We start from the raw sequence: 12,769 nt of genomic DNA on the forward strand, positions 1-12,769 counted from the left end.
CTGAAGAGCACGTGTAGCAGGACCGCTCCCCATGCAGATGTCAAGACCAGTGTAGAGGCTACTTCCTTTATAAAAATACATCAAAACAAATGCAATCCAACTTATTTATATGCAATGCTGTTTTTATTATTGTTTGCAGAAGATAATAAATGTCATTAACTACCGGAAAAAAAAGAAAAACTAGAGATCGCCGGTATCTCAGTTTACTCTTCAAGAACGCCTCAGTACATGACTAGCCGTCGTGACATCATAGCAGTCTTCCAAGGGAAACCAAGCTACCGCGGGCTCATTGCGCCTAGATAAGGGACATATATACCCGGGTAGGGTTTCCAAAAGCGGAGTGGCGTGTGGGTGGAGGAAGAACTCGGGTTTTGACTCTCTTTCTACCTTTCCGCCCGAGCCTCTTCCTTTTTACTGGCTCGGAAGCAGGCTCGGTGCGCGGCTCTGACCTGAAGTTGTTTTTAACTTTGACCACCCCTTCCTTGTGATCCGGGGCGGTGGTCTCTGCTGCCTTCGGGGGCTCGTCGTTCAACACCTCATTAAAGGGGTCTGGTTTCCCACCCAGGTCCAACTCGCTCCCTGCCAGTTCATTTGCGAGGTCTGTGTTGAAGTTTCCCTTGTCCTCTCCCACAAAGATGTCGACTCTTCCAAGTTTCACCTCTCCCACCGCGCTAGGGGTAACTGCCACGGCTTCCTGGTTTCCAAAACGATTCTGAAGTTTGTTCTTCCTTTTCAGTCCCTTCCCTTTATTTTTCTTGTTTTTCTTTGCTTTCTTCTTCTTTTTCTTTGTCTTCTTGTCAGCCTTAGCCGTGTCTTTCTTGGCAGGCTCAGTTGAGCTTGTGTGGGAGGTGGAAACGGTGGCCAGCACTTTGATAAAGTCTTCCGCTGCTGTGACAACGTTGCCTAGCGATGGCTGTTCCGGCGTCTCCGTGCTGGTGCTTGGCCTGGTTGGGCCAGCGTTCTTTGTGTTCACAGTGGTACTAACGGTGGGTGAGTCTGGTGTGCTGTGTTTTGTATTTTCTTCATATTTCCCTTGCACCGGAGGTGGCAGTGTAAGTTCGTCGATCACATCAACGCTGCCGAAGTCGTAGGGAACTGATGACTTCGGTTCTGCAACCGGCACCAAGTCGTATTTATTACACCTTAAAAAAAAAAAAAAAAACAGGCAGCTAGAAACTGTTAACTAGAAATGGATTACAAGCATTGCACGTGAGTGCGCACGGGCGGGTTGTTTGGAGGTATCAGGATCTAGGTGGATTGATATGTTAGGAAAACATTACATCATACATTGCAATCTACATCATGTCCCCTTATGGTGAGCATGGGAGAGTCTGTCAGTCATGAGCCTGGGAGAGTCTGTCTGAGAGAATCTGTCAGTCATGCATCTGGGAGAGTCTGTCTGAGAGAATCTGTCAGTCATGCATCTGGGAGAGTCTGTCTGAGAGAATCTGTCAGTCATGAGTCTGGGAGAAAGTGGGTAGGTTATCACCTAATTTAAATAGGTAGGTAGATAGTTGGAGCAATAAATTGATGAGATGGGTTTGTGTACAGATTTATAGGTGTTGATATAGATGTCGATAGGCAGATATATAGCCAGAGAGAGAATACTCACCATCCATACCACACGCGTTCGACACACTGCTCTTCGTATCTGAATACAAAGCATGGCACCTCAATCACGTTAAAGAAAGCCTGGCCAACCACTCTGGAGGCGGTGTCATTGACTTCCTTCAAGCATTCCTTCAGCCTGTGGGAAAACAAACAGTACAGCACATACTGCAGCTATGGACACAGTGCCGCCTACAAAGGGAGGAGGTTTGGGCTTAATTCATGCTAAACATCTGTAGACCAATCATCTACTGATTTGATATATTATCTCTCTCGAGATAGATAGATAGATCAATTATTGTATTCAAATACAAATGTAATCAAATGCAGTATCCACTAAAAACTGAAATAAGGTTTCATATTTGCTGCGTGTGTAACCCTACCCCTAACCCTATAGCCACACCTTGGACGCTCCCAGGTGTAAATGGGTTGGAAACTCACGCGTTGTCGCAGTCACAGTGGCAGATCATGTACCACCTGTAGTTCCTGTAGCCATAGTTGGAGGTAAAAGGCTGGATGGTGTGCTGGCAGTGGTCGTGCACGCGGCAGCACTTGTCCGTTTCTGCAAACTCACCTGAGAATGCAAAGAACAAAACAGTTTGTTTTTGTACAGCTGGTATTGCCGCAGCCAATTTGCAAACCGGGTGTGCGCTTTTTAAAACACGCATTCGTTTTGCAAAGGTGTGTAATTTGCATGCACATTAAAGGAACCTGCTGTTTCTACACACACACCCACACAGACACACACACAAACACAACTATAGATGTAAACCATATTCAGATTCTTTCGCACAGTAGGTATCTTACAATATGTTATTTTGCTACATGAATTACAATTCAACGTTTCATTAAAAGGCGTAATTAACTTTCGATTAGTTAGATTTTAAATAAAATAATAAAATGCTGGTTGTTTTGATGAAGTGATGCTCGTTTGGATACTAAAACCCTGATGTTTACACGCAAAAAAAAAAAACATTCAATCAAAGCGTGTGTCGCCTGCTATACTTAGGGGTGGAATCGAGAAAGCGTCCCTACACATTGTAGAGCAGCGCCCGTCTTTATGGCTTCATTTTTAGATGACTTACCCAAATCATCATAATGCTCGGCGTTGTTACCAGCTCCGCACCACAGAGTACCCGGGTAGGTGAAACCCCGTTTCGTCCGGTGGAGGCTCTTGCCGGGCTCCTTCTCTTCATTTACATGTCCTTCTGTCCCTTTGTCCTTTTCTTGAAGGGGCGGAGGGGATATGTTTGGGCTTTTGCGCCTGCCTTTGCCCTTGAGCAGTGCCAGACAATCCGATTTGGCTGTGGCAACATCAACGGAACTCGCCTCTTCCTCCGCTTCGTCCCCGGGTCTTCTGCTGTGCCTCTGACCGCTGAGTCCGAGCCTGCACAGGTGCATGAACGACTTCACCTCGATCTGGTTGCGGATTATCGAGCAGTCGACCAGCACGCCCTCCCGGTCGCGCACGGACCTGACCTCTTCAACGCCGTCAGACACCTCGTGCAGCTGCATAAACCCGTCCGCGGACTCAATGCTGGACCGCTTTGTGCAGAAAGTACCGTTGAGCATGTAATATAACCCGTTGCTGTCCTTCTCCGCTGCTGCGAGAAAGGGGCTGAGGAATTCGCCTCTCACAAAGTTTCTGTCCAGGTAGGACAGGAAGACGAACAATACTGACCACATGACTGCACCGCGCTTTCAGCACCACGAGCCACGGACAGTACCCCTAAACCGGCGGCGAGAGCCCGTGCGCTCCGGGTCCTTTATAAAGCACCTCTTCTGGTGGTCCGATTATTTAATACCGTCACATTTCACATGGGAGTGGTTTATTTGAAAATTAACCCTTTACTTACCGACCCACGCGTCGACTGGGCTGTGTTTCGGACCCCACGTGTTTTAATGTTCATAATATAAGACTTAACGCATTTTTAAAAAAAAAAAATATTTTTGTCCATGGCATATGTAAATAAATACATATAGCCCGCAAAGAAAATCGAAAAATATATTTTAAAAAAATAAATAAATAATACACTCAATACCAATCAGTATCAAAATATTACCGGCAAAGAAACGGTTAAATATGATGGAAATGATCTCCTTTCGGGTCATATGACCGCTAGTTACCTCTCGAGCCCCCCCCCCCCCCCCCCCCCCCCCGTCCAAACTCAAGATTTAGTTCGGTGACGTCCCAAGGAGGCGGGACTGCGGCGCTTTCCATGGTAACAAGAGATGGGGTGATCCTAAGGACCCACGAGATTGGGCATCTTTCGGGAGATTTGTTGTGCAGCGCGGGGCATTATCAGGTCGACTTTTAAAAGGTTCTCCAATTTTCTTTCATTCTCTTTCAGTTTGAAATAATTCTAACCAATATGAGAACATTCCTTTGGTGCCACGGGCGGGTGACCTCTTTCAAACTTTCACGCCGAACAAAGGGCTCTCCTGATTGAGACATTCGTCTAAACGGAAAAGCTCGCATATTCAAGAGCTGTAAACTGTGGCACTGGTCGTGTATGAATATGTCCTTTCGATAGCTTCTGTAAAATGTCATTTAACTTCCCTAACCAAGATGGTAATTAGATGAAGTCTATGACACCCAAATATAATTCGATCTTCACATGTGGAAAATTTGCTGGAAAATGTCCCTTAAATCTGGTTGCTTAGACAGCAATTTATAGACGGAGTGAGATGTCTCATTTAAAATGCAATTCTATTCAAATTTCTCAAAGTGTAATGCTTCACAGAAATGTGTTGGTTGTTGTGCCAAAACTATTTCTGTACGTTCTTTTTTTTTTAATTGATAATTATTCACCTTGGAAAATGAAAACTAATAACGAATTCAAGTCCTCAAAAATAACGTCACCCTAATTTAGTTCTATCTTGAGAATCGCTAATTGTGAAGAGACTTGGTACGGGCGTTCCTTGGCAAAGATTCCAAAAGACTATCTGTCAATTTCTTACCTTATTCCACGTGCTGTAAATATATGGGCCGTGGCTGGTAAGCTACCCTGACCCTGATATGGCTGAGCTACTGAAGGCTATATCTCGGGGAGCACTTCTCACATCAGGAAGCTGTGATGTCCTGTATCCTTCGCTCACGCCGTTCATCCTGCTCTTCCTGTGGTGTAATGCCTGCTTGTCATGCATTCAGCCCGCCCCCCTCACTGCACACGCTCAGCCCTTCCTTTCTTTGTCTTGTGGGATCCCTTTTGTGTTCTGCTAGGAGGCTGGGAATGCTGCTCTCAGCACCCAGGCATTGCCAGAGGGACGGGAAAGAACAGGGGGTGATGCAAAATCATCCGATGTAGCAGGCGATCGGGACTTCCCTATAGCAAACGGGGGATTAGAAAAGAAAAGAAGAAAGGAAAGAAAAACTGCCCGAAAGAACCCCAGAGCAATGCTCTTAACCCTCTGTTGGGATCTGAAATTGAGTCCCGCAGTAGCTGGGAGCTTTCTTTCTGTCTTTCCTGTGTTCAGAGTATCAACCAAAATCACAGCTTAACTGTGTATCAGAGAGGCAATGATAGCCAATATACTATGCATTGAGATCACTTTATTAAGCAGGCAAGCAAGCAAAATGTGCCTGTGCTTCGCAAGAGCCTTCAAATCCAACTGACAATATGTGTGCATGTGTTAGTATACATTTATGTAATAATACATGCAATTGAGAAAAAACAATAACTGTACACTCTGCAAGAAAGCTGTCAAATCCCCATGGAAACACGCCTGTTCTAGTTAAGTAATCAGGGTGATTATTATTATTATTATTATTATTTATTTCTTAGCAGACGCCCTTATCCAGGGCGACTTACAATTGTTACAACATATCACATTATTTCACATTTTACAGATATCACATTATTTTTACATACAATTACCCATTTATACAGTTGGGTTATTACTGGAGCAAGCTAGGTAAAGTACCTTGCTCAAGGGTACAACAGCAGTGTCCTCCACCTGGGATTGAACCCACGACCCTCTGGTCAAGAGTCCAGAGCCCTAACCACTACTCTACACTGCTGCCCATCAATTAAGCCATCAATTAATGCTCAATTCAGGCTGGTAAAATAAAAGCCATCATAATCCATAATCGGAATCTATTCATTGTTGCATCACTCCTGTCTTTCTTTCTTTCTTTAATCAAATCTATTTTCCCTATGCTTTATTGATGTTGTTGTTTTCTGAATGGTAGGCTGGCATGTGAAAACAGTTTCCCTTTGAGCTTCCATTAAGGAATCCTGTCTCTTTAACAGGGACTGTGGTTTAATTCCAGACAGCTTTTCTTTTTTTTTTTTTTTTTTTTTTTGCACTCTTTACAATAGGCTGCCTGCTGGTGCCAGGGATTACTTGAGTTCATTGGCCTATTAAACAATGCACAGTGATTTTTATTCCCTTTTGTGTTCAAGCAGGACGCCCAAGCGAATCACATTTACAATTCAAACATCAGCCCGCTGAACAAACCAGCAAAGGACAGGAGTGCAGCTGAGCTGTTGTGTCTGACGCGGGTGCGAGGCTAGCACAGTCATCTGGAACGTTACATACACCAGAAGCAGCCGTGATGGCTGGCCCACTTCAATTCATTAGATCTGCCACTTCAGTTTCCTCTTTTGATTTGCTGGCATTACACTGCTGTGCACTAGATGGCGCTGACGTTTACGTGTTTATGGCAGGCAGCTAGAATTGAAGAGCGGCTTCTAAACTCATTGTCAAATCAGTGAATGATTAATTGGAATTAGTATAACTCGGAATGGTAAATGTCTTCAGAAGCCTACTCTTTAGGTTAAACGTCCCAGTTTAATGGACATAGCAAAAGGCATGTGATCATATAGAACATTCGCAGTTGTGTTGCCATGGAGAGCCTTCTAGCTTGCTATTGTGACATCAGAGCGCTAGGGGAGCTCACAGTAGAGTGGAGAGGAACCTTCAGCATGCTTGTGCTTGTGTGAGTGTTCTAATAGTCTTGCTCTAGCACGGGGAGGGATTTCATCACAAGGTGTACCTATGCAGACGTTTTTAAACCCCACCTATACGTCCAATTCCCGTTGCTTTATGGGATGTGGCCCTTCAGCACTGCAAAGCAAACCGAGACCTTTTTCACTCTTCCAAACGCTGAGCAGAGTGGAGGAGTTGCGCTTGATAAGGGATTCTCCCAAAAGATTTAAGAGAAGGTCTTCTGTGGTAAGTAAATCACGCACACAAACACACAAACCCTGCTACCTACAGACTGCTCTGTATACAGCATGGACATACAGGGCCACGCTTCAGCAGTTCATCCATTCCTAATATTCACACACAAGCTTAGTGGTGCAGTGGCGCTTGCTTATCAGCATGGGAACTGCATCGCTTTCAAAGCAATCTGAAACCAGTCTCCCTGTCATTGCCTGGCTTCCATAGATACCAACAGCAGATGACAGCGTGCAGAACAGCATGAGACTGGCCCACAGCCTTCATCAGAGGTGACAGAGGAGTCTGCCTTCTTGTCCAGTAGGGGTCGCTGGGGCGCTTCGTTGATTTGCAAAGGCTGGATTGCGTTTTCCACCTGCTTCGTTGTCATTTGCTTTTTTTTGTTTTTTTAACATCTCCAACACATTTTCCTTTTTGGTTAGAAAATACAGCTGCTTCAAAGGTGGGGAATCTACAGATCTTGTGATGTGCGCGGACTTCTGAAAATAGCAGCATTGCGCAGGCTTCAGTGCGCAGTGGCACGGCAATGTGCTTCCCCACCTATGAGGCTATGAGGAGTCTTTCCAGAAGCGGTTCATTCTGGAATCTTCCCTCCCCAGGCGCCATCGTACCGGACTATCCACGAGCACCCCGACGAGGAGAATGACATGCCCGAGAAGCACGCGCTGTCCACTCTCTACTCCAGCCAGCCCGTCCCACAGCTACAAACACAGAGCAACGCTGCAGCGGGACAATAGCAGCAGCAGCAGCACTGTCTGCTGCGGCACACGTTTGGTTTTGCAGACGCAAACCTCCACGGACACATTCAACATTGTGTTCCCTGATGCAGCATCATCATCACATAAGCACCCATACCCAAATGACAAACTAAGTGAGGTTTCCTTGTCTATCTATAAATAAATCTGCAAAGCACAAGTCTGACGTGTCTGTCATGGCATGATGATAAAAACCAGCGAGACCTTCTCTTAACATTGCTCCTGGGAATCACACACAGACCGAATCAGAAAGAAATAAGATGTTATTGTTTATTAGATCCTTTGTGATAACTAAGACATTTCTGCAACAGCAACACGTCTCAGGTGTCCTTTCCTCTCTTGGTTCTTGACTCGTTTAGTTTTCTTTAATGCAGAGTTTTTTGTTTGTTTGTTTTTTTAAAGTTAATGCGACGGTTAGTAAAAAGATGAGGTGCTGCTTCCAGAACCTACTCATGTCCTGTAAGCAACGTTCCACCTGTTTTCAGATCATGTGACCTACAGCACAGGAAATGATTGAGTACCAGGATGCAGCAGTAACTTTTTCTTATAATGAAAAGAAAAATCATTTAGCTAATGTTGATAAGGGGTGAGAGAATGGATTTTAGAGGAGGCTGTGTGGTCCAGTGGTTAAAGAAAAGGACTTGTAACCAAAAGGTCCCCGGTTTAAATCCCACCTGCGCCACAGGAGTCATTGTGTGACTGTGAGCAAGTCATTTAACCACCTTGTGCTCCGTCTTTCGGGTGAGACGTAGTTGTACGTGACTCTGCAGCTGATGCATAGTTCACACATCCTAGTCTCTGTAAGTCGCCTTGGATAAAGGCGTCTGCTAAATAAACAAATAATAATAATAATTTTAAACCCTTGCCTAGAAGTTCTTTACTTCTACCGGGTAAGTGATATTTACTGGCCTGCTTGTTTCTTTAAATATCCAGAGCGGTCCTGATTTCAGACGGGGGTGGATGGGTACCCCAGCTGCACGACACCTATTTTAGGGCTTCATGGAGTCCTGGCATGTGGTTGGCATGCCACTCGAGTGTCGAGTTCATGTCTGTTTGCTATGAACTCACTGACAGCAAGCAGGCTGCAGGCTCGCTACCAGCGCAGGAGTTTGCAAACCTCCTTCTCGATCATTCGCCCTGACCAGAGCTCTCAAAAAACAACCGTAAGTGTCTTTGCCTATTCTGTTAGTTTAACTACGCAGCTGTCCGCTATTATGCTTTTTTTTATTAGCGTCACTATTTTGCTATCTGATTTTACACAGCAACGAAAGTATAGTTTGTTTTACTGTCAGCATGGCTAATGAGCCGAATGAGTGAACAAAGTGGAACAGCGCTTCTAATACGTGTTATCATCTGGTACCTCCAGTGTAACTGGAGTCAATTAACGTGCCTGGGTTTTTTCAGTATGACTGTGTTTTGTGTTATTGGCGTGAATGCCTCTTCAATACAAACACTCACAAGCCGTGTGAAGAGGGAAGTGCATTCGGCTCTTAATTAGTGAGATTAAAAGAAAACACACTGAGCTGATTTTAAATCCCTCACGGCTACGGGTCTGACACTGTAATCCTTTTCATATTTAAAAAGGCTTTGTGTTCCTGCACGCCAGGGTAGCTTTTTCAAGCGTCGTTACAGCAAACTTTAACACTGCTTCTGGAGAGGAATATTTCCTTTTTAGAAATGAAAAGTTATTACACTACAAAACGGGGATGGAAATAAGACTCCCATCACATAGCACTTACTAGGCGTTTAATAAGACACAGCTGAGCTTGCTACCTACACACTGTGGCTAATCAAGCTCGTAGTAAAACCTGGAATGGGTGAAACTGCTATGCAACAGTAGTCTTATTTCCATCCCTGCAAAATGATACAGGAGACAGTGATAATGTTACTGGAGCTAATTAGGGTAGCTATAACTAATACCTTTTAGTAAATTGGCAACTAAACCTTCTCTTGTGAGTCCTGTTAGCTCCACCAGTGTTCTTTGACAATGATTGACAATGATTGACAATGCGTTGCCAATGACAAGTGACCTAAGTGCTGAGTAACTAGGGGCACTGTAGGTTACACAAACAGACAGCTGCCCATCGCTCTGTCCACTCCTCATTCGAGATAGATAAATATACATCTGCCTTCTGATTGCGCTGTGTGGACACACAGCAGCCAGCCTGAAAAACAGCGACAGGCCTTTTAAACGTTGCTTAGGCTGCTGTGCTCTGCATAACGTAGAATAACCACAGCAATGACTCCATGTTACATAATAATAGAATGATATATTCCATGGATACTATAATCATATATTCCATGGGTGTGTTTTATTTGGGAGCAGGGCTCACCCTGAATGCAGTCCGAGTGTCTCAGTGTGTGTGTGCGTTCGTGTGTGTGTGTGTTTTATTTCGGAGCAGGGCTCACCCTGTGATGGATGTGTGGACAGTGCCTGAAAAGCGGCAGAAAGGCTGGTACTTGGACCTTATGGCACCGAATGTGAAGGGACCTAAATACGCCTGGCTCGATCCCTCCAGACTGTACTGTAACAAACAGGTACGGAGTCAGCATGACACACTGGGCTGGCTTCACTCACCCTGATCAGCACTAATCCTGGACTATCTTACCTGCATTAAAACCGGGCAGACCTAGACCACTGCTTCATCCATGGGCAGCAGTGTTGGAGTAGTGGTTAGGGCACTGGACTCTTGACCGGAGGGTTGTGGGTTGTGGGTTCAATCCCCAGTGGAGGACACTGCTGTTGTACCCATGAGCAAGGTACTTTACCTAGATTGCTCCAGTAAAAACCCAACTGTATAAATGGGCAATTGTATGTAAAAATAATGTGATAACTGTATAATGTGAAATAATGTATAATGTGATATCTTGTAACAATTGTAAGTCGCCCTGGATAAGGGTGTCTGCTAAGAAATGAATAATAATAATAATAATAATAATAATCCAGTTCTGCACTGGCGCTTCTAGCATTTGAGTTATCCAGTCATTTTGTAGTTTGCTGTTCTTTTCCTATGCTTATATCCTGTACTATTTGTGTCAAGTATTTATCTTAGTTAACAAGTAATACCATGTCTGGTTGACTAGTGCAAAACATGAAGGGAAATGAGAAGATTGCATGCATTTGTACCCCCCTCCCCGATTCCTACAACCTAAGCTCCTTTTCTATGTAAGGGTTTGCAAGACTGCATTGAAGACCTGCTTGAACCGTTCCAAGGAGAAACCATCGACCTGGTGGCTGGGATTGATGCCATGGGATTCATTCTAGGTAAAGACAAGGACAGGAGGATATCAGGTTTGAGACGGAATGGGAGGAGAAGATTCAAACACTATGGCGAGACGTGAACCGATAGGATCCACGTAACCTGGTTTTCGAACGGGATCCATTCACTTTGCTATTTCTCTGTGGGTTCGCAGGGTCTGCCATTGCCACCTCTCTTGGTAAAGGGTTCCTCGCTATTCGGAAGTCAGGGCACCTGTGCGTGAAGACTCACTCCCAGGACTACACTGACTACTCGGGCAGGGAGAAGGCCATGGAGGTCCGCACTGACGTCTTAAAAGCAGGTGAAGGTTTGCAGGAGTTACCATTATCTACCAGGTCATGCTATAGGTGAACGTTCCCTGTCACTTATCCAAGGATCCATTTAGAAGATATCTACAGCTGATTAACAGAGCGCATCTATCTAAGACAGGCACCAGTACAGCAGGTAGTCCAAGATTCGTGCTAATCAGGGTCTGTGAAAAACCAGCCGTAGGTGTTTTTAAAGATCCTGACTAAAAGGAAGAACAGTTTGTTGCAATAGCATTTGAACGGGACTTTGCTGGTGTAAAGCTTTTTGTTTTGTTACAGAGCATTTATAAGGTTCTTATAACACTGTTATTGCGAGAGTCTGTTCGAGAATATTCTCAAGAGAGATTTGGTGTAAATAGGTTGCCTATTCTTTTATTTGCAAACAGTTCAACTTTTCGATCTGCGTTTTTTAGAGAACGTGTTTTCAAAAATCTGCAATGAAACCGAAGCACTGCCCACGTGCCTGCACTGGGCCACACGAAGCGCTCCGGCAATGATATCCTCTGTCTGTTGGGCAACAGCAGCTGCAAGTCTGACCAGAGCAGGTCAGGTTCTCTTTGACTCAACTGAGAACCACACACCAAGTCGTCTTTACAGTCAGGCAGTGCGTCATCTTTAACACTTCTTCTGCCTTGGAGTAACAGCTTCTATTCAGTGCGACGATCAGCATGTAAAAACCGCCCCACCTTCCCTAAGAACGGTCTTGTTTCCCGGCTGCAGGGGTACGTGTCCTGATCGTGGACCAATGGGTAGAGACAGGAGGGACAATGAAGGCAGCGATCAAACTGGTGGAGCAGCAAGGTGCAGTGGTAGTAGGTGAGTGAGCTGCTTTGCAGTGAAGTAACGTGCACACACAACATCCAGCCCACGTCTGTGCAGTTAACTCCACGAGGTGGAGCAATTAAAGATAAGAAAACTGTGTACAATTGAAACAATTCTCACAAAACAAATCTAGCAATTCTACATGTACTTTTAACCCCTTAAGGTACAGAGGAGGAAACTGACCGTTTGGATGACCAGATCCAACCCCGTCTCGTGCACCGACCTCATTGCAAAAATAAGAAAGTTAGCATCATTTCTTTTTATTTGTGGGACACATATGTTCCTTCTGCAGGTGTTGCTGCTGTCTGCATTGAGAACAGCGAGGGAGGGCACTGGATCAGGGAGAGATACAAACACTCCCACTGCGTGCCTTCTCACTTGCAGCCCCAGTTCGACCAGCAGAGCCTGCACTTTCAAAGCCTTCCAGAGCATCGAGAGCCTCTGAACGCTGCCGGGGAGAAGCATCGAGGCAGATCCACGGGGAAGTGATGGATCAGTCTTTATTACACACAGAGAGAGAGAGACAGTGGCTTGTGCTTTACTGGAGGTGTCTCTGCTCCCCACGGGGGAAAGCCGATGCAATAATAGGTCAGATTCACAAACTTAATCAATTTAAAAAAAAATGAATGACTGTTCTAATCAGCAGTAATGTTGCACTGCCCTTTTTGTTAACTGAGTAAGACTTTTTCCTGCTAATCAAGGGCTATGAAACCAGCAGTATCAGAAACTCACAAGTCAAAGCTTTGCAAATAAGGACCTAAGCTGCCCTTTAATGAACATACAAAGTGTCACTTATCTGTATGGAAGAACCACGGTATTACTACAAGCATGC

General features: G+C 44.9%; 2 protein-coding genes across 5 annotated transcripts; one reads left to right on the forward strand and one right to left on the reverse strand.

The window, feature by feature from the left end:
• Positions 1-101: 101 nt before the first annotated feature.
• LOC117429341 (protein PROCA1-like) lies at positions 102-3,388 on the reverse strand. The gene is made up of 4 exons (XM_034048718.3): positions 2,694-3,388; positions 2,050-2,182; positions 1,613-1,747; positions 102-1,142 (listed from the first exon to the last, which is right to left on the reverse strand). Exons 1-4 carry the CDS (start codon positions 3,292-3,294, stop codon positions 296-298), a joined length of 1,716 nt encoding a protein of 571 aa, XP_033904609.3. The 5' UTR covers positions 3,295-3,388; the 3' UTR covers positions 102-295.
• A 5,007-nt stretch (positions 3,389-8,395) lies between these two features.
• LOC131701688 (adenine phosphoribosyltransferase-like) lies at positions 8,396-12,591 on the forward strand. Of its 4 annotated transcripts, none has more exons than XM_059001118.1 (6): positions 8,408-8,710; positions 9,874-10,085; positions 10,719-10,812; positions 10,962-11,108; positions 11,836-11,931; positions 12,230-12,591. In XM_059001118.1, the coding sequence occupies exons 2-6, from the start codon at positions 9,963-9,965 to the stop codon at positions 12,424-12,426; spliced, it is 657 nt and encodes a 218-aa protein (XP_058857101.1). In that variant the 5' UTR covers positions 8,408-8,710; positions 9,874-9,962; the 3' UTR covers positions 12,427-12,591. The 4 variants fall into 4 exon arrangements, with proteins under 4 accessions (XP_058857102.1, XP_058857101.1, XP_058857100.1 ...); XM_059001117.1 differs by having other exon boundaries at positions 8,413-8,710; positions 9,950-10,085; XM_059001119.1 differs by lacking the exon at positions 9,874-10,085 and having other exon boundaries at positions 8,396-8,710.
• The last annotated feature ends 178 nt before the right edge of the window (positions 12,592-12,769 follow it).

The sequence above is a fragment of the Acipenser ruthenus genome, chromosome 26 (assembly GCF_902713425.1).
Source record: "Acipenser ruthenus chromosome 26, fAciRut3.2 maternal haplotype, whole genome shotgun sequence".
In the NCBI taxonomy this organism is placed as follows: domain Eukaryota; kingdom Metazoa; phylum Chordata; class Actinopteri; order Acipenseriformes; family Acipenseridae; genus Acipenser; species Acipenser ruthenus.